This window comes from Salvelinus fontinalis, chromosome 17, assembly GCF_029448725.1.
Source record: "Salvelinus fontinalis isolate EN_2023a chromosome 17, ASM2944872v1, whole genome shotgun sequence".
In the NCBI taxonomy this organism is placed as follows: Eukaryota; Metazoa; Chordata; class Actinopteri; order Salmoniformes; family Salmonidae; genus Salvelinus; species Salvelinus fontinalis.
Genome location: NC_074681.1, coordinates 45,245,763 through 45,273,082, shown reverse-complemented (window position 1 = coordinate 45,273,082; position 27,320 = coordinate 45,245,763). Strand labels below are relative to the sequence as shown.

The 27,320-nt window shown below is 41.8% G+C and overlaps 1 protein-coding gene across 1 annotated transcript in view; it reads right to left on the bottom strand.

The window, feature by feature from the left end:
* The window catches only part of myo10 (myosin X), a 262,974-nt gene that overhangs the window by 175,051 nt on the left and 60,603 nt on the right, over positions 1 to 27,320 (bottom strand). The window contains exon 2 of the mRNA XM_055867578.1: positions 17,292 to 17,390. Within this exon, the coding sequence (XP_055723553.1) occupies positions 17,292 to 17,390 (99 nt within the window). The remainder of the gene's footprint in view (positions 1 to 17,291; positions 17,391 to 27,320) is intronic.

The window sequence follows — 27,320 nt, the reverse complement described above, 5'->3', positions numbered from 1 at the left end:
ACTCCAGAGAAAGGAAGCGTACAGGACAAATCATTGTTGACCCTTCCCACCCGGTCACTCCCTCTTCCAAAATTCTCCTCTGGCAGTCGGATCAGGTCAATCATGACCAAAACCACCCGCCACGTGAACAGTTTCTATCCCCGAGCTGTGGCCCTCAGCAACCGGCCATCTTGCCCATAAAGACTAAAGGGCTATGCACTCTCTGCTGCACACCACATCAAGCCATCTCTGATTTGTTCACAAAAAAACGGCGCTATATATTCACACTGATACTGTAAATGTGTACATCCACAGCTCATTCCCTTATAGCTCTACTCTCACTCTACCTAGTTGTATTTGTTTGTAAACTGTTTAAACTCTGCTGTCTGTATTCTATCTGTAAATAGCAGCACCATATTACCAAGTAAAATTCAGAGTATGTATAAATGTACTTGATGAATAAAGGTGATTTTGATTCTGATATGTGTCTTAGAAATATAAAACGTCAAGATAAGTGTTTTAAAAATATATAAACCCTGAAGCATTGTATTGCCACTCCAAACTTTTTCCTTCCTACTTCCTGGTCACGTGATAAGGCACACTGCCCATGAGGCCCATTGTTAAGCCGAGCGACAGATGCTAGCGTAAGTAAATCTCGGACAAAGCTATGACTACTAACTGCTATGACTACTAACTGATGGCACCAGAGGAGATGGTTGCTGTTTTACGGTCCCCTAACCAATTGTGCTATTGTGTGTGTTTTGTACATAATGATTCTGCCACGGTCTCTTATGACCAAAAAGAGCTTCTAGATATCAGGACAGCAATTACTCATCCCGTACTGGTAGAAGATTTTTTCTGTAACGAGTTGGATGTGAAGGATTTACTCCAGACACCCGGCAAGGCCTTTATGACAGTATTTCGTAGGACAAAGAGGTGGCAATATCAGGGACGTAGGTCTGGGTGCCTTGTAAGGATCCGACGCCGAGTGGGTCGGTCCTATTAGCCAACGTACAATCACTGGATAATAAAACAGACAAACTACGAGCATGTATATCCTACCAACGGGACATTAAAAACTGTAATATCTTATGTTTCACCGAGTCGTGGCTGAACAACGACATCAATAACATACAGCTGGCGAGTTTGACACTTTTTCGGCAGGATAGAACAGCCTGGTAAGACAAGGGGTGGATGTAGACCACAATATTTACAAAGAGAGTTTTCATCGAAATTCTTCGTAGCTGTCCATTTACCACCCCAAACTGATGCTGGCACTAAGACCGCACTCAATGAGCTGTATACAGCCATAAGCAAACAGGAAGACGCTCATCCAGAGGCGGAGCTCCTAGTGGCTGGGAACTTTAATGCAGGGAAACTTACATCCGTTTTACCTCATTTCTACCAGCATGTTAAATGTGCAACCAGAGGGAAAAAACTCTAGACCACCTTTACTCCACACACAAAGATGCGAAAAAAGCTCTCACTCACCTTCCATTTGGCAAATCTGACCATAATTCTATCTTCCTGATTCCTGCTTACAAGCAAAAACGAAAGCTGGAAGCACCAGTGACTAGATCAATAAAAAAGTGGTCAGATGAAGCAGATGCTAAGCTACAGGACTGTTTTGCTAAAACAGACTAGAATATGTTCCGCCATTCTTCCGATTCTTCAGTCACTGGCTTCATCAATAAGTGCATCGATGACGTCGTTCCTACAGTGACTGTAAGTACATACCCCAAACAAAAGCCATGGATTACAGGCAAAATCCGCACTGAGCTAAAGGGTAGAGCTGCCAGTTTCAAGGAGCGGGACTCTAATCCGGAAGCTTATAAGAAATCCCACTATGACCTCCGACGAACCATCAAACAGGCAAATCTTCAATACAGGACTAAGATTGAATCGTACTACACCGGCTCCGATGCTCGCCGGATGTGGCAGGGCTTGCAAACTATTACAGACTACAAAGGGAAGCACAGCCGAGAGCTGCCCAGTGACACGAGCCTACCAGACGAGCTAAATTACTTTTATGCTCGCTTCTAGGCAAATAACACTGAAACATACATTAGAGCATCAGCTGTTCCGGACGACTGTGTGATCACGCTCTCCACAGCCAATGTGAGTAAGACCTTTAAACAGGTCAACATTCACAAGGCCGCACGGTCAGACGGATTACCAGGACGTGTACTCCAAACATGTGCTGACCAACTGGCAAGTGTCTTCACTGACATTTTCAACATGTCCCTGACCACCACAGTCCCTGTGCCCAAGAACACTATGGTAACCTGCCTAAATGACTAGCGACCCGTAGCACTCACGTCTGTAGGCATGAAGTGCTTTGAAAGGCTGGTCATGGCTCACATCAACACTATTATCCCAGAAAACTAGACCCACTCCAATTTGCATACCTCTCAAACAGATCCACAGATGATGCAATATCCATTGCACTCCACACGGCCCTTTCCCACCTGGACAAAAGGAACACCTATGTCAGAATGCTATTCATTGACTACAGCTCAGTGTTCAACAACACAGTGCCCTCAAACTCATCACTAAGCTAAGGACCCTGGGACGAAACATATCCCTCTGCAACTGGATCCTGTACTTCCTGACGAGCTGCCCCCAGGTGGTAAGGGTAGGTAACAACACATCCGCCACGCTGATCCTCAACACGGGGGCCCCTCAGGGGTGCATGCTCAGTCCCCTCCTTTACTCCCTGTTCACTCACGACTGCATGTCCAGGCACGACTCCAACACCATCATTAAGTTTGCCGATGACACAACAGTCGTAGGCCTGATCATCAACAACGATGAGACAGCTTATAGGGAGGTCAGAGACCTGGCTATATGGTGCCAGGACAACAACCTCTCCCTCAACGTGATCAAGACAAAGGAGATGATTGTGGACCACAGGAAAAGTAGGACCGAGCACAGCAGCATTCTCATCGACGGGGCTGTAGTGGAGCAGGTTGAGAGCTTCAAGTTCCTTGGTGTCCACATCACCAACAAACTATCATGGTCCAAACACACAAAGACAGTCGTGAAGAGGGCACAACAAAGCCTATTCCCCCTCAGGAGACTGAAAAGATTTGGCATGGGTCCTCAGATCCTTAAAAGTCTCTACAGTTGCACCATCGAGAGCATCCTGACTGGTTGCATCACTGTCTGGTATGGCAACTGCTCGGCCTCCGACCGCAAGGCACTACAGAGGGTAGTGGGTACGGCCCAGTACATCACTGGGGCCAAGCTTCCTGCCATCCAGGACCTCTATCCAGACGGTGTCAGAGGAAGGCCCTAAAAATTGTCAAAGACTCCAGCCACCCTATTCATAGAATGTTCTCTCTGCTACCGCATGGCAAGCGGTACCGGAGTGCCAAGTCTAGGTCCAAAATACTTCTTAACAGCTTCTACCCCCAAGCCATAAGACTCCTGAACAGCTAATCAAATGGCTAACCAGACTATTTGCATTGCCCCCCCCCCCCCCCTTTTACACCGCTGCTACTCTGTTATGATCTATGCATAGTCACTTTAATAAATCTACCTACATGTACATATTACCTCAATTACCTTGACTAACCAGTTCCCCCACACATTGTCTCTGTACCGGTACCGGTACCCCCTGTATACAGCCTCGCTATTGTTATTTTACTGCTGCTCTTTAATTATTTGTTACTCACCTATTTTTTACTGAACACTTATTTTTTCTTAAAACTGCATCGTTGGTTAAGGGCTTGTAAGTAAGCATTTCACTGTAAAGTCTACACCTGTTGTATTCGGCGCATGTGACAAATAACATTTGATTTGCTTTAATTTGAACTCAATTACTGTAGTTTTGTTTTAAACTGGATGAGTGAAGAACGTGAAGATAGAACCACAATGAAATACTACGCTTATTAACCAAATAATTATTCTTTAGCATTTGTAGCCCCTGTGCTAGACTTTTGGAATGCCATAGAACATTTGATGTGCAAAATAAAACAAATTGAAATAATAAAGGTAAAACATCTACACTTTGCCTTTGGGGATTGTTTATGGTTTCAGACCCATTAACTGGACAGATAACTGCACAGATAAGTCCCCATCACTCCTCTCATCATCAAAAGCACCAGGTGGTTCAAGTCACCATTCATCTTTCCCTGTATTGTTCTCAACTCAACTCATAAGAGACTGTCTCCACTGTCAAAAGGGCTGAAACTTGATCAAGAGAGCGGGCTATATGACCCGGTGCACACTTAAAACCCCCCTCCGAGACCAAAACCATCTTACCATTGACACAATTTGACAGTTGCCATGACAACGGTGAACCTACTAGGCCCGCTAGGCCTGCTCCAACCGACATAAGCGCACGCACACACACACGCACGCGAACAAACACAGACACACACAAACACTTTTGCTTGTCCTCTATTAAACTAAAAACTACTTTGGGTCTACATGAGGACTCCTGGCTTTGTTTTTGGGGTTGTTTAGGTAAGGGAGTGAGCGTGTAGACAACGGCGGGTGCCGCTGGGATAAGAGTGTGCCTGTACAAGCCCCAGCTGAACAACATCTGCTCCAAGAGCAGGGCTGTTTCGCACAATGATCAGTGAACAACAGGTGTCTCTGCATTCGTGTTACCCAGGTAATACGAACAGGCGGCCGGCGGAGACCAATCTCCTCTACCCCTCCTCCCGCCCAACCCCAAATAGCTGAAGATCCTTCTGCATTATACCTGCACACCTTCTCCTTTCCTTCTTCTCTCCCTACCTCTTTTCAAAATACCCCACCCCCCTCTCTTCCAATCATCTCATTACCCTGTAAGAGAACAACAAGATCCCATCTCTAACAATAACAGTAATTCCCTCATTCTCAGGTTACACTCGTCCATGCCGATCTAGTTACGGTTTTAATTCCCCCGATTCTTGGAATAGCCTGCAGAACTCCTTGCATCTTAATTCCCTGGTGCCGCCAGGGTGGTTTAAGAGTTGCAGATGTATTGATTGAATAAAGAGATTGTTGTGGTTGTAATGTAGAAAATTTTAACATACATACTACCGGTCAAAAGTTTTAGAACACCTACTCATTCAAGGGTTTTTCTTTATTTTTACTACTTTATACATTGTAGAATGATGGTGAAGACATTAAAACCATGAAATAACACATATGGCAAAATTTAGTAACCCAAAAAAGTTTGCCTTGATGACAGCTTTGCACACTCTTGGCATCCCTCCATCAACTTCACCTGGAATGCTTTTCCAACAGTCTTGAAGGAGTTCCCACATATGCTGGGCACTTGTTGGCTGCTTTTCCTTCACTCTGCAGTCTAACTCATCCCAAACCGTCTCAATTGGGTTGAGGTTTGGTGACTGTGGAGGCCAGGTCATCTGATGCAACACTCCATCACTCTCCTTCTTGGTCAAATAGCCCTTACACAGCCTGGGGGTGTGTTGGGTCATTGTCCTGTTGAAAAACAAATGATAGTCCCACTAAGCGCAAACCAGATGGGACGGCGTATTGCTGCAGAATGCTGTGGTAGCCATGCTGGTTAAGTGTGCCTTGAATTCTGAATAAATCACAAACAGTGTCACCAGCAAAGCAACCCCACACCTCCTCCATGCTTCACATTGGGAACCCCACATGTGAAGATCATCCGTTCACCTCCTCTGCGTCTCACAAAGATACGTCAGTTCTCAAAATTTCTAATCTGAAATTTGGACTCACCAGACCAAATTACAGATTTCCACCGGTCTAATGTCCATTCCTTGTGTTTCTTGGCCCAACAAAGTCTCTTCTTATTACTGGTGTCCATAAGTAGTGGCTTCTTTGCAGCAACTCAATCATAAAAGCCTGATTCAAGCAGTCTCCTCTGAATAGTTGATGTTGAGATGTGTCTGTTGCTTGAACTCTGTGAAGCATTTATTTAGGCTACAATTTCTGAGGCTGGTAACTATAAGGAACTTATCCTCTGCAGCAAAGGTAACTCTGGGTCTTTCTTTCCTGTGGCGGTCCTCATGAGAGCCAGTTTCATCATAGCGGTTGATGGTTTTTGCAACTGCACTTGAAGAAACGTTTAAAGTTCTTGAAATGTTCCGCTATCCTCTATATACCACCCCTACCTTGTCACAACCCAACTGACGCTTTAAGAAGGAAGAAATTCCACAAATGAACTTTTAAGAAGGCACACCTGTTAAATGAAATGCATTCCAGGTGACTACCCCATGAAGCTGGTTGAAAGAATGCCAAGAGTGTGCAAGGCTGAAATCAAGGCAAAGGGTGGTGTCACGTTCCTGTACTATTTATGTTAGTTGTTATGTGTGTTTTGGTCAGGACGTGAGGTTGGGTGGGCATTCTATGTTTTCTGTTTCTGTGTTGGTTTTGGGTTACCTGGTATGGCTCTTAATTAGAGGCAGGTGTTTGGCGTTCCTCTAATTAAGAGTCATATTTAGGTAGGCGTTGTCACAGTGTTCGTGGTGGGTGATTGTCTCCTGTGTCAGTATGTATGTTCGTGCCACACGGGACTGTAGCGTTTGGTTGTTTCGTTTCGTTTCGATGTCGTCTGTTTCCTGTACGTAAGTTTATGTTTAGTTATGTAAGTTTATGTTCAGGTTTCGTCAACGTCGTTTTCTTGTTTTGTAGTTTTGAAAGTGTTTTGTTTCGTTTCGTGTTGCCATCGTATTCATAATAAAGATGGCTTATTTCCCAAATGCTGCGTTTTGGTCTGAAGATCCTTCTCTCCTCACCTCATCCGAGGATGAGGAGAGCACCAGCCGTTACAGGTGGCTACTTTGAAGAATATCAAATATAAAATATATTTTGATTTGTTTAACACTTTTTTGGTTACTACATGATTATATGTGTTATTATAGAAACAATTTATAAAAACCCTGGAATGAGTAGGTGTGTCCAAACTTTGACTGGTACTGTATGTAAATTGTACATTTACGTTTAAAAAAATAATAATTATTACATTTGCAAACATTTCTAAAAACCTGTTTTTGCTTTGTCATTATGGGGTATTGTGAGTAGATTGATGAGGGGGAAATTGTCATCCCTTTTAGAATAAGGCTGAAAAGTAACGAAATGTGATGGAAGTCAAGGTGTCTTAGATACTTATCTCAGACATAAATTACTGCATTTTACGACCATCCATAGAACATACTACAGTATATGCCAATGAAACTGAATATCATGCACTCAGAAATGTAATTCCTCTGCTGAATGTGTAAAATACAAAAGTAGAGATATTTAGATGTTATGATCCTGTGAAGGCTGTATTGAAATCATGAGATTTTTTTTGTCCAGCAGTCACAAATATATATTTTTTCCATGGCACATAAGACACCTGTCAAATTTGTGCCTGTCTTTGTGGACTAATCCATTGAGAAGGCCACAGGGATGACACGGTCCAAGAATATGGGGATTGTGGCTCAGATGCACAAGTTTCTCTCCAGAATGTGCTCTCTCCCTCCATTTCATGGGTATTCATTGTCTCATAACTTCCTTGTGTGCATTGTTTCTGTCTATCAATTCCCTATAATATATATATATATATATATATACACACACAGTAGATCACCAGTTGTAGCCTATATTTAAGGTTAATTCCCATAATTTCTAATCTACAAGGTTTGTTTGGTTACAGTAATTTCTGTTAATACATTCAATGTATTATCAGGCCTGAAAATGTACTTTTTGTTTAATTACCATATTTTCTCCAGCTAAAATTACACCAACAAAACAAAAAACAGATGAGCATGCTTTGTAATGTTTCAAAAACAAACATGTATTACTAGTAAGAAGTCATGTGGTATATTGTTTAACATACCATTTTTTTGTGACCTGAGCCTTTTAACCAGAATATCAAGATGAAACAAACATTTTCACCTGGCCCTTTAAGGGAGGGAGGTTACCGTGGTAACACTACTGGAGAGTCATGTCCCTGTAAGAGTGAGAGTCTGACTAATAGCTGTATTGTCTTCTCTTCCCTATCAGTTGAAACTCAAACATAGAAAAACAACCTAGTATGTGAACAAAACAATGTAAATAGCCAAGAAAGATAAGGACAAAGTCCCACTTCAGTAGACTTTCATTTCAAGTAAATTAGACCAACTTATGCCTGTGCACAGCACTTCTAAAAATGAATCGTTCACTCAGCTCTCTACATACGCACAGCCCCTTGCCAGGCAGTGTTGCAGCTCGAGGTGAGATAGGATTTGTAGTTTGTTGACTTTACCAGCTATTAAACAAAATGGCAGAAATACTTTGAAAACAGCTACTGCAGCATTTACTTTGCTCCAAATTAGATCATACATTACTATTTGTATTCACAAATGCGAGTGAAATGCTCATGCTGTGGAGCCGTGACCAACCGCCAAGGTGGCTGGTGAAACAGACATCTTACCCACCAATGCCAATATCGACCCGCAGGTGGCAGGTGTTCATTTTATTGTATCATTATTACAGTAATTTACATTTCTCATTGTCGGAGTGGACATGTGTTTTGAAGATCTCATAACCTGTGCTGCACTAGTGAAAATTATATTTATGAGTTTTGTCAATTTTAAATCGAATCAAATTTTGTTGGTCACATACACATGGTTAGCAGATGTTATTGCGAGTGTAACGTAATGCTTGTGCTTCTAGTTCCGACAGTCCAGCAATATCTATCAAGTAATCTAACAATTCCACAACATCTACCTAATTCACACACATCTAAGTAAAAGAATGGAATAAGAATATATCCATATAATATATGGATGAGCAATGACAGAGCGGCATAGGCAAGATGCCATAGATGGTATAGAAATCATTGTTGGTAATCAAGCCTACTACTGTTGTGTCGTCTGCAAACTTGATGATTGAGTTGGAGGCGTGCATGGCCACGCAGTCAAAAATTGGAAACAGGAAGTACAGGAGGGGGCTGAGCACGCACCCTTGTGGGGCCCCAGTGTTGAGGATCAGCGAAGTGGAGATGTTGTTTCTTACATTCACCACCTGGGGGCGGACCGTCAGGAAGTCCAGGACCCAATTGCACAGAGCGGGGTTCAGACCCAGCTTAATGCTTAATGATGATCTTGGAGGGTACTATGGTGTTGAAGGCTGAGCTGTAGTCAATGAACAGCATTCTTACATAGGATTTCCTCTTGTCCAGATGGGATAGGGAACTGTGCAGTTTGATGGCGATTGCATTGTCTGTGGACCTATTGGGGCGGTAAGCAAATTAAAGTGGGTCTAGGGTGACACGTGAGGTGGAGGTGATATGATCCTTGACTAGCCTCTCAAAGCACTTCAAGATGACAGAAGTAAGTGCTACGGTGCGATAGTTCAGAACATGTATTCATTGTCTTTTGTTTGAAATGCTCCTGTCAATGTTGAGTTAGTACACAAACCTGATTATGCATACAGAAGTAGGACTAGTCAGCCTCCCGAGTGTCGCAGTACTAGCTGAGGCATTAGAGATCCTGGTTCAAGTCCAGGCTCTGTTGCAGCCGGCCGCGACCGGGAGACCCGCGGTGCCATGCACAATTGGCCCAGCGTCATCCGGGTTAGGGGAGGGTTTGGCCGGTAGGGATGTTCTTGTCCCATCGCACACTAGCAACTCCTGTGGCGCACAATGCACGCTGACACGGTCGCCAGGTGTACAGTGTTTCCTCAGAAACATTGGTGCGACTGGCTTCCCGGTTAAGTGGGCATTGTGTCAAAAAGCAGTTCGGCTTGGCAGGGATGTGTTTCGGCGGACACACGGCTCTAGACCTTCGTCTCTCCCAGGTCCGTACGGGGGTTGCAGCGATGGGACAAGACTGTAACTACCAATTGGATACCAAGAAAAAGGGTTAAAAAAAAGTAGGACTAGTCTACATGACCTGCGTGCAAATGTAGGCCTATAAATGTGCCAATTTGGAGATATCTGATGATATTTTCATTGTCTTAACTCACCACCACTAATAAACTGTGCAGCTTCTAGAAGTATATTTTTCTTCACCTCAAACAGCACGTAAATGAAGACTGTTTTTAGAATCTACTGAGAATCACAATAATTCCTAAAAGTATTTGAACAATATTTCCAGCTCTCTCCGTTTCAATGACCACTCCGCATGAAAGGGAAAATGTAATATCTGATCCAGTGGAAACGTCCTAAAATACCTGATTATTTCTTATCCCTTGCATAAATAGCCTACAGCTGGTGCGGGGATATTGCAGATTAACCACAGACAATGATCTAGAGATACAAGACTATTATACATTTAATTTAACTGTTCCACGAAAATGTGCATATGAAAATCATAACTGGCACGCAGATTGGTAGAAATGGTAAGATAAATTGGCACTCTAAATGGAAAAGGTTGTCGGCCACTGGTTAAGCCTATTACCTACAACTTCAGGAGCATAACGGCAGAATCTGTGAAAGCCAGCAGCAGCGGGAGGAGGGTTCGGAACAGGTTTTTTTCTTCTTGTTAGGCTATCTTGATCTCTGGCTCTCTCGAGTCATTTGTGTCTTAATTATTTAATGCAACAGCCGGATTAAAGCATCAGACAAATTCAGTACTTATAGCCTAGTTGATTTTCTTAAAACATATATGGAAAAATACACGTTTAAAAATTTCGACCAATCGAAGAAACGACTTCTTGTGGTCGACACATTTTTTGATGGTGTTGTCGGGAACAGCCCTAGTAGAAATGCAGGAAATTAGTTGTAGATGCCCAAAACAATTCTAAGGGAGGACACCCAGACCCACCGCCAGGTTATGCCCCCCCTCTTCTAAAGTTCAAAGTTGCGCCCCTGTGTTGTACACCAGTACAATATCCTTTACAACGCTGTTCCATGATAAGAAACAGACATAAAAAAGTTCCCTTTACACTGCATTTACCTCGATCTCTTACACAAACAATACCCATTCAGTTAACTCTATGTATACAGTATTAGGAAGGCATTTCTTACATGGAATAACAACTCAATATCATAAACAATTCTTACTGTGCTTCATTTCTCCTGTAAAACAGACAATGCCAATATAATTGACCTAAATCATATACCCCAGCAGAGTGCCTGTGACATCTTTACATGATATCTACCAACTAAACCGCTCTATGTGTCAGTCAACCTGACAGCAGTGAGACACCTTAAGCCCTTAAAGGGATTGACCGTGAAACACTGCCTTGTGCTGAGCCAAGACTGATATAAAACCTAACACATATTGTTAGCTGGTTAATGGCCTTGAGGTCATTGTCGGATGGACCATTTTTAACCTTTTACTACAGTGAGCTAAAACAGGGTCACACAGTGTTTCTTGGTAGTCTTTAACAAATCTACTGTGGAACAAAAGTAAACACCTCACAAAGATGGTTATGGGCTTATAAGAAAGAAGACACCTGTACAATGTCAGATATAGAGTTGAAATGTATTACATTTTGAGTTTGCATCCCAAATTTACACTTTATATACCTCACAGGAGACTGAAATATAAACAAAGCTGTTTGACATAAAAACATCGGATTTTCTGTGTAAAAAATAAAAAGTGTTTATTAATATATGAATAACATTTCCCCCTTGAGGCCACTTGGTCATCTGATTGCAGGAAAGTGCTACAGCAGTGTTAATTTTGGCAACAATAACTAAGACAAAACATATCTTCCCTGACGAAAACTAATGAAGATAATGAGACAAGATGCATTGAATAAACAATTAATATAAACACAATTATTTTCATTTTAGTTGACGTAAATGTGACAAGATGAGAATTCCATGCGAGTCTAACGGACAGTCAATTTGACATGAAGCACCTTTTCATCTGTTTTGTCCAATCATAAGCATGCATGGCTTTGCAGAATATTTAATGCAATCCTCTCATTGGCAGAATTAACATGCCTGGCTCTCCCACCAGCTCCTGGGCGGTCACTTCAGTCACTCATCAATCTTTTGAACTGAGGCGCAGCAAGGACACTTCAATTGTAACTAACCTAAATTAAAAACAATAATGTTTACTTTCTCTTACTTTCATGTAGGGCATTTTTTATTTGATCACATCTGTGTTGCCGTTATTGCGGTCCGCAAATGCGAGTGCAGTTGTTTTGAAAAAATTTGGAAATATCAATTTTATGAATATTAGGAGTACAGGAATATTTCTGGCATTGTTCGAAAGCTCAGACTGTACCCTATTTATGGGAATCAATGTTATTTACCCCAATCCTAAGGTTACAATGGGAATAAAAGAGCTGTATGCCTAAATTGTTTAACCTGTAGCCAATGTTTTATAGCCTAGGCTCGAGCTTTTGCTCGCCTGAGGTAGAGTATTTTATGATAAGCAGTAGACCACACTATAGCAGTAGACCACACTATTTACCAAGAGAGTTTTCATCTATATTTTTCATAGCTGTATAAGGCCATAAGCAAATAAGAAAATTCTCATCCAGAGGTGGCGCTCCTAGTGGCCTGGGACTTTAATGCAAGGAAACTTAAATCCATTTTACCAAAATTTCTACCAGCATGTTAAATGTGCAACCAGAGGAAAAAAACTCAAAACAACTTTTACCCCACACACAGAGATGCGAACAAAGCTCTCCCTTACCCTCCATTTGGCAAATCTGACCATAACTCTATCCTCCTGATTCCTGCTTACAAGCAAAAACGAAAGCAGGAAGCACCAGTGACTCGCTCAAGTAGTCAGATGACGCAGATGATAAGCTACAGGATGGTTTCGCTAACACAGACTGGAATATGTTCCGGGATTGAGGAAGACATCACATCAGTCACTGGCTTCATCAAAAAGTGCATTGATGACATCGTCCCCACAGTGACTGTACGTACATACCCCAACCAGAAGCCATGGATTACAGGCAACATCCACACTGAGCTAAAGGGTAGAGCTGCCGCTTTCAAGGAATGGGACTCTATCCTGGACGCTTATAAGAAATTCTGCTATGCCCTCCGATGAACCATCAAACAGACAAAGCATCAATACAGGACTAAGATTGAATCGTACAACACCGGCGCCGATGCTCGTCGTTTTGGCAGGGCTTGCAAACAATTACGGACTACAAAGGGAAGCACAGCCGAGAGCTGCCCAGTGACACGAGCCTACCAGACAAGCTAAATAACTTCTATGCTCGCTTCGAGGCAAGCAACACTGAAGCATGCACGTGAGCATCAGCTGTTCTGGATGACTGTGTGATCACACTCTCCGTAGCCAACATGAGCAAGACCTTTAAACAGGTCAACATTCACAAAGGCCGCAAGGTCAGACGGAATACCAGGACATGTACTCCGAGCATGCGCTGACCAACTAGCAAGTGTTTTCACTGACATTCTCTACCTGACCCTGACTGAGTCTGTAATACCAACATGTTTCAAGCAGACCACCATAGTTAATGTGCCCAAGAACACCAAAGTAGCCTGCCTAAATGACTAATGACCCATTTCACTGCCTTCCGTAGCCATGAAGTGCTTTGAAAGGCTGGTCATGGCTCACATCAACATCATTATCCCAGAAACCCTAGACCCACTCCAATTTGCATACCGCCCCAACAGATCCACAGATGATGCAATCTCTATCGCACTCCACAATGCCTTTTCCCACCTGGACAACGACCGTTCCACAGGTGCATGTTCATTAATTGTTTATGGTTCATTGAACAAGCATGGTAAACAGTGTTTAAACCCTTTACAATGAAGATCTGTGAAGTTATTTGTATTTTTACGAATTATCTTTGAAAGACAGGGTCCTGAAAAAGGGACGTTTCTTTTTTTGCTGAGTTTGCATACTTAATGAGTATATATTACATACTATATACCATTAGTTTATTTTAGTATACTGTAAACTAACGGTATCATTTCAGTTGAGCGTACTAGAGCTTTGCCTGTCTATAGGAAGTTGATGCTGTTGCTATGTAACCTTTTGCTAGCTTGTTAGCATAACAAATTACTAGCTAAACATTTTAAGATTTCGGGTGTGTTTGTAAATTCAATCTGGAGTGCCAGAGCGTGCTCTGGGCGTTCGTAAATCCAGAGCGTTGTTAAATTGTCCGTTCGTAAATTCAGAGCATTTCGCTCTCGAAGTGTTCAGAGCACACACTGGACACACTGGCCGAGGAGTAGCGCTGATCTGAGCGTTCAACAGCCTCCAAGCTAACTGGCTAACTGGCTAACGTTGGCTAGCTATTTCCAAACAAATGAGAGAACACCTCTCTGACCATTTTACTCTCCCTAGCAGAGCTATTTACTGACACCGACCATATTCAGCGGGTGTTGAACGTTCGTAAATTCATCAGTTATTCTGCGTGAGAGTGCTCTGAAATCGGAGTAGATAGCCAGAATTAACAATGCCCATTGAAACACACAAGGACTATACCACTTAGCTAAGAATTATGTGAATAATCAAGTCAATAAATGTTTGGTAGCAGATAGTAAATATACTTTCTGGCAAGTTTGATGTATTAGTAGCCAACTAAGAATAGGTAAGTAGCTAACATACCGGTACATACTGTAATGCTATGTGGTTCGTAAGGATAGCGTAGCTAACAAATTGTCAGACAAAATAATCTGTAACGTAACTAATTTGAAAAGTCAATACTTTATTACATTGCTCAACATTTTCTTAACATTTGTCATAATTAGTTAAAGCAATGAATTTGTATCCGCTCTTGTCGGACTTCGGCTGCATATTTTCCGCCATTTTCTTCAAATCTGAAAACCACGCACATTTTCTGGAGAATTGCATTATGGGGCCTAAAAGCACAGAAATAGTGTCTACTGCATGTATACTTTGTATTTTGGCGAATCTAGTACAACATCCGGGAACTTTTGGCATACTAACTATATCCATACTATGACCAATAAGCAAACTATATACTCAATTTGCATCACAAATAGTATGGTTAGTGCGGTTAGTATACGTATTCGAACTTAGTTTAAGACTAAAACTATACCTAAAATATCTGACAAAATTAACACGGGTTTAAAGGGGAAGTTCGGGATTTTACAAGTTGATGTTAGATGTTGCCTCACCCTCAGGGTAGTCTATTGGCCAGGAGGAACCATGCTTCGGTTTTCTGTAAATAGCCACTACAAAATTCAGCTAACTTTATCCACATTAGCTAAACATCTAAATCAACTGAAATCAATTCAAATCAACTCCATACTTGGTTTGTTTTGGCCATTAATTAAAAGGCAAACACATGCCTTTATCACTTCCATTGATTGCTAGCTAGTGATGGCTAAAGTTCGCCGAAGTTTGGGAAATGTAGATTTCCGCCTAAATAGACATACCCAAAAGTAACTGCTATTCATGTGTAATTACATGATTCTGACATGCCAATACTTGGTATATTTGGAAAGAAAACATCTGGGAGTTTATGAGGAAATTATCAGAAGATAGATAGGAGTTACATAGTTCAGAATACATAAGATCAAGCACACACAAAATAACAGTTTATTTTTATTTTTAAAGGAATCTTTCATTGACAAGATATAAATGAATTATTGATGCCCAGAGCTGGAAACACATCAGATTTCCACAATGTGAACAATATCAGAAAAAAATGGGATTGATAGACCTAACAACTAGAAATGGGCAGATGTTTTAGTAAGTGGTGTCAAGTGTGGTCACGGGACGTTTCCAAGTGTCCCTAAACCTCTCCAAAGTGGCATATGTAAGTAAATTAGATAATTCCAGTGCTATTACATATTTGCAATCCCTAAATGCTATTTGTTCAGTATAAAAACACAATTTCTACCATATCAACCTCACTTAAACAGCTCCAACAATCGTCTTACTTTCAGCCATTCATCAGTCATTTGTGTAAGTGTGCATGTTGAGTGTCCGTCACTAAAAGCGTGCTGAAAGTCAGTTGTTAATTTGTTTACTGTGAAATAGCATTGTATCTGGTTAAACACAATTTTTCCCAAAAGTTTACTAAGGGTTGGTAACGGGGCGATTGGTTGACTATTTGAGCCAGTAAAGGGGGCTTTACTATTCTTGGGTAGCGGAATGACTTTTTCTTTCCTCCAGACCCGAGGGCACACACTTTCCTGTAGGCTTAGATCGAAGAGATGGCAAAAAGGATTGGTAATATTGTGGCAATGTTAGCCAGTTGAGCTAAAGCCTGCATGTCTTGGGCTAGTAACCGAAAGGTTGCTGGATCGAATCCCAAGCTGACAAGGTAAAAATCTGTTGTTCTACCCCTGAGCAAGGCAGTTAACCCAGTGTTCCCCGGTCGCCGATGATGTGGATGTCAATTAAGGCAGCCCCCCGCACCTCTCTGATTCAGAGGGGTTGGGTTAAATCCGGAAGACACATTTCAGTTGAATGCATTCATTTGTACAACTAACTAGGTATCCCCCTTTCCTTTCTTGAGGTTTCAGTCAAGGTGAATCCTCACACAAGCATGGTTCACCACCCACCTCCGTTACGGTGGCTAAATTCGTTGACAGGACTTTGTCAACTTCAGTGGCATCAATTCCCTCTTTCTAAGGTGTTGTTAGCAACTGAACCCAACAGCCTTAATCACAAACCCAACAGTGTTTTGAGTTGTGGGTAAGTATAACCCAAAGTACACACCAAAACACAGGGGTGTTCAAAGTGACCTTACAGAGTGTTTAATAGGCAGTAAACCAGGCATTTCAAGAGCCTGTCCACGGCGTTTTATGGGTGTATCAGCCTGCACTACCAGTATGCTCTTCCCTGTATGCTGGTTGCCTCCTCTGTAGTGCTCATCATTAAACCATTGTTAGTCACGTAAGAAAAACACTCTTCAAGTAAACCATTGTCAGTCATGTAAGAAAAACACTCTTCAAGTAACCTATATTGAGGTTTATAGGCATAGTAGTGTCCAGCCTTTATTTGAGTCCTTTCCAGGACCATCCTCTTTAGAGAACTCATGCTTTATACGTTGCAACAACAAAAACACATTTTTTCCCCAGTCTGAATATTCCGTAAACATTGTTGATCATTTTGGCCTTAGAATTTCAAATTCCATTGGTTAATTCGATTTTTTTGAGCTTTGACCCCGAAACGAGCTACAAACCTGTCTATCCCTTATTTTCACAATATATGCATCAAAGCATTAAAAAAGGGGTTACTAGATTCTGAAATGACATATCTTCCTTTTTTTTACCCCAAGGTCTGCTGCCCTGTGTTTATAACATGTTATGTATATTGGCTGCCAGATACTTTCAATGCTGGCAAGTTTGGGAAAAAAGGGGGATCCCAACCAATAAAAACAGAATTCTGGCAGCCCCAAAAGTAGGTAAGCACATTCTTGAGGTGTTGTTAAATTTGTATCGTAACTCACTTGGGTGAATCATTTTGTCTTTAAAAAGGGGAGTGTTATGGTCTTACCTGTCCATATTCAGTAGCGAAAACCACCACGCCTCCAGAGCAAGAGGAAACGGTGCTGGGAAGGTACTGTTCTTCCTCGCGTAACCACACACGAGCGCCCTGTGTAGAAAAGACAAATAGTCACCATTGAGACTAGTGTCTCTTTTTCAAGGGAGCACTGCATATACAATTTCATAGAACAAAAAAATGGAATACAATAGAATAGAGTAAAATACAGCACAACACAAATTGCACAAATTGCACAAATTACTAAATTACTGTAAATTCACATGGCCATACTTCCTCGACTCGTATTCACTCAGCAACTGGAACGTCTTAATAGGAACATTAAACAACTGGAAAGTAAGGTTCCTAAACTTGTAATGAATATAAATCAACTGATATAATCTTGCAGAACTCAACATCACAGACCACAACATCAAACGATCAAAAAACAAACTTTTAGTATAGCAAAAAACAAACTGCCCAGTATAACAATAAAATCACACTGGTCTTTGTTTTATCACCTCAGATATACAGTACCAGTCAAAAGTTTGGACACACCAACTCATTCAAGGGTTTTTCTTTATTCATACTATTTTCTACATTGTAGAATAATAGAGAAGACATCAAAACCATGAAATAACAAGTGACGAAATAACGAATAAAATTTGAGATTCTTCAAAGTAGCCACCCATTGCCTTGATGACAGTGCCTTTCAACGTGGCACTGTCATAGGATGACACCTTTCCAGCAAGTCAGTTCGTAAAATGTTTGCCCTGCTAGAGCTGCCCCGATTAACGCTACAGCATATAATGACATGCTAGACGATTCTGAGCTTCCAACTTTGTGGCAACAGTTTGGAGAATGCCCTTTCCTGTTTCCTGCATGACAATGCCCCAACAAAGCAAGGTCCATACAGAAATGGTTTGTCGAGATCGTTGTGGAAGAACTTGACTGGCCTGCACAGAGCCATAACCTCAACCCCATCGAAATCCTTTGGGATGAATTGGAATGCCAACTGCGAGCCAGACCTAACCAACTGACAACATCCGTGCCCGACCTCACTAATGCTCTTTTGGCTGAATGAAAGCAAGTCCCCAATGTTTGAACTTCTAGTGGAAAGCCTTCCCAGAAGACTGGAGGCTGTTATCCAAGCATGATTCCATGATTTTGGAATGAGATGTTCGACAACCGGTGTCCACATACTTTTGGTCATGTAGTATAGCATTTAGCAAAAAAAAACATGATTATTTGTCTCTCTGAAATGAAACCATCAAGTGATAGACATGTATTTGTTTAAAATCTGTCATTGAACAACCCCATTCCACGATTAGATAGTGAAAAAACACACCAATATCTTTCAAATCAAATCAAATGGTATTTGTCACATGCGCCGAATACAACAGGTGTAGACCTTACCGGGAAATGCTTCCTTAAAAGCCCTTAACCAACAATGCAGTTCAAGAAATAGAGTTAAGAAAATATTTACAAATAAACTAAAGTACATTTTTTAAATAAAAGTAACACAATAAAATAACAATAACGAGGCAATATAGAGGGGGTAGAACCGATTCAATGTGCGGGGGTACAGGTTAGTCGAGACAATTTCTACATGTAGGTAAAGTGACTATGCATTGATAATAAAGAGTGAGAGGCAGCAGTGTAAAAACAAAATCAAAAGGGGGGGGGGGGGGGGGTCAATGTAAATAGTAACGGGTGTCGTCGTCGGAAGAGACCAAGGCGCAGCGTTCTTTGAGTTCTACATAATTGAATAATGAAGTGAAACTTAGAAAGGACTAAACAATAAAGAATAACAACGACCGAACAGCTTCGATGTGCAAACTCCCTGCACACAAACAAAGAACAAGATCCCACACAGAAGGAGGGAAAAGGGCTGCCTAAGTATGATCCCCAATCAGAGACAACGATAGACAGCTGCCTCTGATTGGGAACCACACTCGGCCAGAAACAAAGAAATACAAAACCTAGAAATAAAGAACATAGAATGCCCACGCAAATCACACCCTGACCAAACCAAATAGAGACTAAAAAAGGCTTTCTAAGGTCAGGGTGTGACAGGGTGGCCATTTGATTAATTGTTCAGCAGTCTTATGGCTTGGGGGTTCAGTGACTTTAGGTGGATAAATAATTTCTTTAAACAATAAAATATAATTTACCAACATTTCTGAAAATGGATACGTGCATTCAGAAAGTATTCGAACCCCGTGACTATTTCCACATTTTGTAACGTTACAGCCTTATTCTAAACTGAATTAAATAAATAAAAAATCCTCATCAATCTACACACAACACCCCATAATGACAAAGCAAAAACAGGTTTGGAGAAATTTTTACAAATGTATAAAAAAACAAAACAGAAATACCTTATTTACATAAGTATTCATACCCTTTGGTATGAGACTCGAAATTGAGCTCAAGTGCATCCTGTTTCCATTGATCATCCTTGAGTCCACCTTTGGTCAATTCAAATGATTGGACATGATTTGGAAAGGCACACGCCTGTGTATATAAGGTCCCACAGTTGACAGTGCATGTCAGAGCAAAAACTAAGTCATGAGGTCAAAGAAATTGTCAGTAGAGCTCCGAGACAGGATGGTGTTGAGGCACAGATCTGGGCAAATGGAAGAAGTTTGGAAACACCAAAAATGTTCCTAGAGCTGACCAAACTGAGCAATCGGGGGAGAAGTGCTTTGGTCAGGGAAGTGACCAAGAACCCGATGGTCACTGACAGAGCTCCAGAGTTCCTCTGTGGAGATGGCAGAACCTTCCATAAGGACAACCATCTCTGCAGCACTCCACCAATCAGGCCTTTATGGTAGAGCGGCCAGACGGAAGCCACTCCTCAGTAAAAGGCACCTAAAGGACTCTCAGACAATGAGAAACAAGATTCTCTGGTCTGATGAAACCAAGATTGGACTCTTTGGACTGAATGTCTCGAGGAAATCTGGTACCATCCCTACGGTGAAGCATGGTGGTGGCAGGCATCATGCTGTGGGGATGTTTTTCAGCGTCAGGGACTGGGAAACCAGTCAGGATTGAGGAAAAGATTAATGGACCAAAGTACAGAAAGATCCTTGATGAACATCTGCTCCAGAGCGCCCAGGACCTCGGACTGGGGCAAAGGTTCACCTTCCAACAGGACAACGACTCTAAGCACACAGCCAAGACAACGCAGGAGTGGCTTTAGGACAAGTCTCTGAATGTCCTTAAGTGGCCCAGCCAGAGCCCGGACTTGAACACGATCAAACATCTCTGGAGAGACCTAAAAATAGCTGTGCAGTGACACTCCACTTCCAATCTGACATAGCTTGAGAGAATATGCAGAGAAGAATGGGAGAAACTAAATACAGGTGTGCCAAGCTTGTAGTGTCATACCCAAGAAGACCCGAGGCTGTAATCGCTGCTAAAGATGCTTCAACAAAGTACTGTGTAAAGAGTCTGAATACTTATGTAAATGTGATATTTCATTTTTAAAATATTTTTTAAATAAATTTGCAAACATTTCTAAAAACCTGATTTTGCTTTGTCATTATGGGGTATTGTGTGTGGATTGATGAGGGGGAAAAATGATTTCATCCATTTTAGAATAAGGCTGTAAAATCAAGGGGTCTGAAAACATTCCGAATGCACTGTATATAGCATTTTGGAATGAAACTCTTACACATTGCAGCTTTGAACTTCTGAACCCCCTTACACGGAATGCTCATTATCAAAAACTCCCGTGTATGTCACAGCGGCTGATGACTAATCGCTTTTGACAGGCAGCTGCATTGCCCTCTCTGCATAGCGTTGACCTTTCCCTTAGCCAATAGGGTCACAGCTGTCGGGAACTGGGAAACGTATTACGGATTCAGGTTACAGGAGGTTGATACCTGGGGCACACTTCAGCACACTCAGGAGAGCAGTAAACATTGTCGTATATTGAGGCCTTTAATGAGCGTGGACGATTGTGGTGGAACACTACTTCCGAAGAGGCTTCTATCTAATGTGACCTAGAGGTTTTGTGCTTTTTTTGTTGTTGTGAATGTTCACATCTTTACAGCTGGATAATTACTAATTACTCAAGTTGTTTTTTTCTCCGTGAGCCCAACTTGGAACTGGCAACCCACTGGACATACGTTTTTACTGGGTGTATATGAACAGAAGTAGAAGTGTGTAAAATATTACTGTTCTCAAATGTTTAATTCCAGCTGATCGGAGGTCTCTTTAGCTATTCACCGCCTGATGCCAAAGCTACACTTGGGATATGGAAAACTGATCCTAGATAAGAGCTTATAGAGGCAATCTCTGCCAAGAGCGATCCACTGCCCTCTCTTTGACTCTCAGACAACGAGTTTCACTTTGCACATAATATGACCACTATCAGTCAGGCAGTCAATAATCTCATATCTTTGAATTAAATGAAAATTAATGGATGTCGTTCTTTTTTTCTTCTGTTTTAAGCTCAAGCCGCCCTCTAGCAGTTCCCCCCTGCCCATGAAGAGAGTTGCTTTGTACCAAACCAAATAACTAGAAGGCCTCCGGTGATGCCTCTTAAATGCATAGCCATATGTGTGCCGTACCCATTACTGTGACCGGCCAATGTCAATGAGAAAAACATACTGTGCTTTTTGAAGAATGGTTTGGCAAGGGCCAGGGGGGTCCCCCTATTGAACTGGGCCAATGATTGACCCCTGACCCCTGACCCCTGACCAATAAGCCCTACACCTGACTGACTAGGATGACTAGCTGAGTTCTGTCTGAACCGGCATCTGACTGAGAAGAGATGAAAGGAAGAGAGAGATAGAGAGGGATTCCAACTGTTTCCCCTTCACCTACCCACCCACCCAGCCAACCACCAACCCACGCAGGTTGCATGTCTACCCTATCAGCAGTGTATCAATGGAGAGCAGTAAGTTGTTCTAATCTAAACCCTCGACAGACTCCCGCTGAAGAGAGAAAACACACACGTTAGAAGAACAAGGGATCACCTCGGAAGAGATACATCTGGACTACAGGGGAAACTCATAAAGGAACACATCTTTCGATATGAGAAATGTGACTGATTCACTTTATTCAAAGCAATAGGATTTCAGAGATTTTAGAGAAAAATAAGTATTTTAAAATTAGTTTACAAAACATTAAGAGCACCTGCTCTTTATATGATATACAGTGCCTTGCAAAAGTATTCATCCCCCGTGGCGTTTTTTAATATTTTTTTGCATTACAACATGTAATTTAAATGTATTTTTATTTGGACTTCATGTGATGGACATACACAAAATAATCCAAATTGTTGAAGTGAAATGAAAAAAATATAATTAGTAAAAAAAAAAAATCTATGTAAAAACGGAAAGATGGTGCGTGCATATGTATTCACACCCTTTACTATGAAGCCCCTAAATAAGATCTGGTGCAACCAATTACCCTCAGAAGTCACTTAATTAGTTAAATAAAGTCCACCTGTGTGGAATCTAAGTGTCACATGATCTGTCACACGATCTCAGTATATATATATATACACCTGTTCTGAAAGGCCCAAGAGTCTGCAACACCACCAAGCAAGGGGCACCACCAAGCAAGTGGCACCATGAAGACCAAGGAGCTCTCCAAACAGGTCAGGGACAAAGTTGTGGAGAAGTACAGATCAGGGTTGGGTTATAAGAAAATATCAGAAACTTTGAACATCCCACAGAGCACCATTAAATCCATTATTAAAAAATGGAAAGAATATGGCAACAAAAGAAACCTGCCAAGAGAGGGCCGCCCACCAAAACTCACAAACCAGGCAAGGAGTGCATTAATCAGATAGGCAACAAAGAGACATAAGACAACCCTGAAGGAGCTGCAAAGCTCCACAGTGGAGATTGGAGTATCTGTCCATAGGACCACTTTAAGCCGTACACTCCACAGAGCTGGGCTTTATGGAAGAGTGGCCAGAAAAAAATCCATTGCTTAAAGAAAAAAATAAGCAAACACGTTTGGTCTTCACCAAAAGACATGTGGGACACTCCCCAAACATATGGAAGAAGGTACTCTGGTCAGATGAGACGAAAATGTAGCTTTTTGTCCATCAAGTAAAACACTATGTCTGGCGCCAACCCAACACCTCTCATCACCCCGAGAACACCATCCTTACAGTGAAGCATGGTGGTGGCAGGGACTGGGAACTGGGCAGAATTGAAGGAATGATGGATGGCGCTAAATACAGGGAAATTCTTGAGGGAAACCTGCTTCAGTCTTCCATTGATTTGACTGGGACGGAGGTTCGCCTTCCAGCAGGACAATGACCCTAAGCATTCTGCTAAAGCAATACTCGGGTGGTTTAAGGGTAAACATTTAAATGTCTTGGAATGGCCTAATCAAAGCCCAGACCTCAATCCAGTTGAGAATCTGTTGTATGACTTAAAGATTGCTGTACACCAGCGGAACCCATCCAACTTGAAGGAGCTGGAGCAGTTTTGCCTTGATGAATGGGCGAAAATCCCAGTTTCTTGATGTGCCGAGCTTATAGAGAAGGTTGCTCTACAAAGTATTGACTTTGGGGGGGGGGTGAAAAGTTATGCACGCTCAAGTTCTGTTTTTTGTGCATTATTTCTCGTTTGTTTCACAATAAAAAATATGTTGCATCTTCAAAGTGGTAGGCATGTTGTGAAAATCAAATGATACAAACCCCCCAAACATCTATTTTAATTCCAGGTTGTAAGGCAACAAAATAGGAAAAATGCCAAGGGGGGTGAATACATTTGCAAGCCACTGTAGACTGATCAGGTGAATCCAGGTTAAAGCTATTATCTGTTGTTAATGTCACTTGTTAAATCCACTTCAATCAGTGTAGATGCAGGGGAGGAGACAGGTTAAATAAGGATTTCTAAGCCTAGAGACAATTGAGAGTTGCCTTTTTGAACAGGGTATGGTTGTAGGTGCCAGGCGCACGGGTTTGTGTCAAGAATTGCAACACTGCTGAGTTTTTCCACACTCCACAGTTTGCCATGTGTATCAAAAATGGGCCACCACCCAAAGGACATCCAACCAACTAGACACAATTGTGGGAAGCATTGGAGTTAACATGGGCCAGCATTCCTGTGGAACGTTTTTAATAATACCTTGTAGAGACCATTCCCCGAAGAATTTAGGCTGGTCTGAGGTGCAAGCGGAGGAAGGCGTTCTTAATGTTTTGTATACTCAGTGTATATCACTGTATGAGAATAAACAGAATTGCTAAGGGAAAGTATTAGGAGGTTTGCGGTGCCTCACAAAATCAAACTATCTACAGTGCCTTCAGAAAGTATTCCTACCCCTTGACTTATTCCACATTTTGTTATGCAACAGCCTGAATTCAAAATGGGCTTAATAGATTTCCTTCTCACCCATTGGAAAACAAAGTGAAAACATTAAATATCTCATTTACATAGGTATTCACATACCTGAGCATCCATGTGAGAACCATCTTCGGCAGCGATTAAAGCTGTGAGTCTTTCTGGGTAAGTCTGTAAGAGTTTTGAACACCTGGATTGTATAACATTTTCCCATTATTCTTTTCAAAATTATTCAAGCTTTGTCAAATTGGTTGTTGATAATTGCTAGACAACCATTCTCAAGTCTTGCCATAGATGTTCAAGCAGAGTTAAGTCAAAACTGTAACTCGTCCACTCAGGAACATTCACTATCTTCTTGGTAAGCAACTCCAGTCTAGATTTGGCCTTGTGTTTTAGGTTCTTGTCCTGCTGAAAGGTGAATTCATCTCCCCGTGTCTGGTGGAAAGCAGACTGAACCAGGGTTTCCTCTAGGAATTTGCCTGTGCTTAGCTCCATTCTGTTTGTTTTTTATCCTGAAAAACTCCCCAGTCCTTAACTATTTCAAGCATAACCATAACATGATGCAGCCAACACTATGCTTGCAAATATGGAGTGTGGTACTCACTGGTGTGTTTTATTGGATTTGTCCCAAAAATAACACTTCGTATTCAGGACAAAAAGTGAATTGCTTTGCCACATTTTTGAAATATTACTTAGGTGCCCTGTTGCAAACTGGATACATGTTTTGGAATATTTTTATTCTGTACAGGCTTCCTTATTTTCACTCTGTCAATTATGTTAGTATTGTGGACTAACTACAATTTTGTTGATCCGTCCTCAGTTTTCACCTATCACAGCCATTAAACTCTGTAACTGTTTTAAACTCACCATTGGCCTCATGGCGAAATCCTTAAGCAGTTTCCTTCCTCTCCGGCAACTGAGTATCTTTCTAGGTAATAGGTGTATTGATACTCAATCCAAAGTGTAATTAATAACTTTGCAATGCTCAAAGGGATATTCAATGTTAGCATTCTTTGTGAGGCATTGGAAAACCTCCCTGGTTTTGTGGTTAAATCTGTGTTTGAAATTCACTGTTCGACTGAGGGACCTTACAGATAATTGTAATGGGGGGTACAGAGATGAGGTAGTCATTTTAAAAATCCTGTTAAACATTATTATTGCACAGTCCATGCAACTTATTATGTGACTTGTTAAGCACATTTGTACTCCTGAATTTACATAACAAAGTGGGTTAAATAGTGGGTTGAGACTCAAGACATTTCAGCTTTTCAAAAACATAATTCCACTTTGACTTCATGGGGTATCGTGTGTAGGTCAGTGACAAAATAATCGAAATCGAATCCATTTAAATTCAGGCTGTAACACAACAAAATGTGGAAAAAGTCAAGGGGTGTGAATACTTTCTGAATGCACTGTAAACGTGTTACAAAATACTTTGTGCTAACATTAGTGTTAACAGTTATGTTAACTGTCAAAGTTATCCTGTGATGTCACAAAGGAACTCAGGTTTACTAATGACCTCCCACTGGCTCTGGAACTTCCGGCGCCAACAGACATGGCCGCCTCACTTTGCGTTCCTAGGAAACTATGCAGTATTTTGTTTTTTTACGTGTTATTTCTCACATTGGTACCCCAGGTAATCTTAGGTTTTATTACATACAGTTGGGAGGAACTACTGGATATAAGAGCAACGTCAACTCACCATCATTACGACCAGGAATACGACTTTCCCGAAGCGGATCCTGTGTTTTGCCCACCACCCAGGACAATGGATCGGATCCCAGCCGGCGAACCGAAACAACGATGCTGTAAAAGGGGCAGACGAAGCGGTCTTCTGGTCAGGCTTCGGAGACGGGCACATCGCGCACCGCTCCCGAGCATACTACTCGCCAATGTCCAGTCTCTTGACAACAAGGTTGATGAAATCTGAGCAAGGGTAGCATTCCAGAGAGACATAAGAGACTGTTCATAAGAGAGTTCTTTGCTTCACGGAAACATGGCTCACTCGAGACACACTATCGGAGTCGGTGCAGCCAGCTGGTTTCTTCACGCATCGCGCCGACAGAAACAAGCATCTTTCTGGTAAGAAGAGGGGCGGGGGGGTATGCTTTATGATTAACGAGACGTGGTGTGATCATAACAACATACAGGAACTCAAGTCCTTCTGTTCACCTGACTTAGAATTCCTCACAATCAAATGTCGACCGCATTATCTACCAAGAGAATTATCTTCAATTACAATCACAGCCGCATTTATTCCCCCCCAAGCAGACACATCGATGGCCCTAAACGAACTTTATTTGACTCTATGTAAACTGGAAACCACATATCCCGAGGCTGCATTCATTGTAGCTGAGGATTTTAACAAGGTTAATCTGAAAACAAGACTCCTTAAATTCTATCAGCATATCAATTGTGCTACCAGGGCTGGTAAAACCCTGGATCATTGTTATTCCAACTTCCGCGACGCATATAAGGCTCTCCCCCGCCCTCCTTTCGGGAAAGCTGACCACGACTCCATTTTGTTGCTCCCTGCCTATAGACAGAGACCAAAACAGGAAGCTCCCGTGCTCAGGTCTGTTCAACGATGGTCCGACCAATCTGACTCCGCGCTTCAAGATTGCTTCGATCACGTGGATTGAGAAATGTTCCGCATTGCGTCAAACAACAACATTGATGAATACGCTGATTCAGTGAGCAAGTTTATTAGCAAGTGCATCGGCGATGT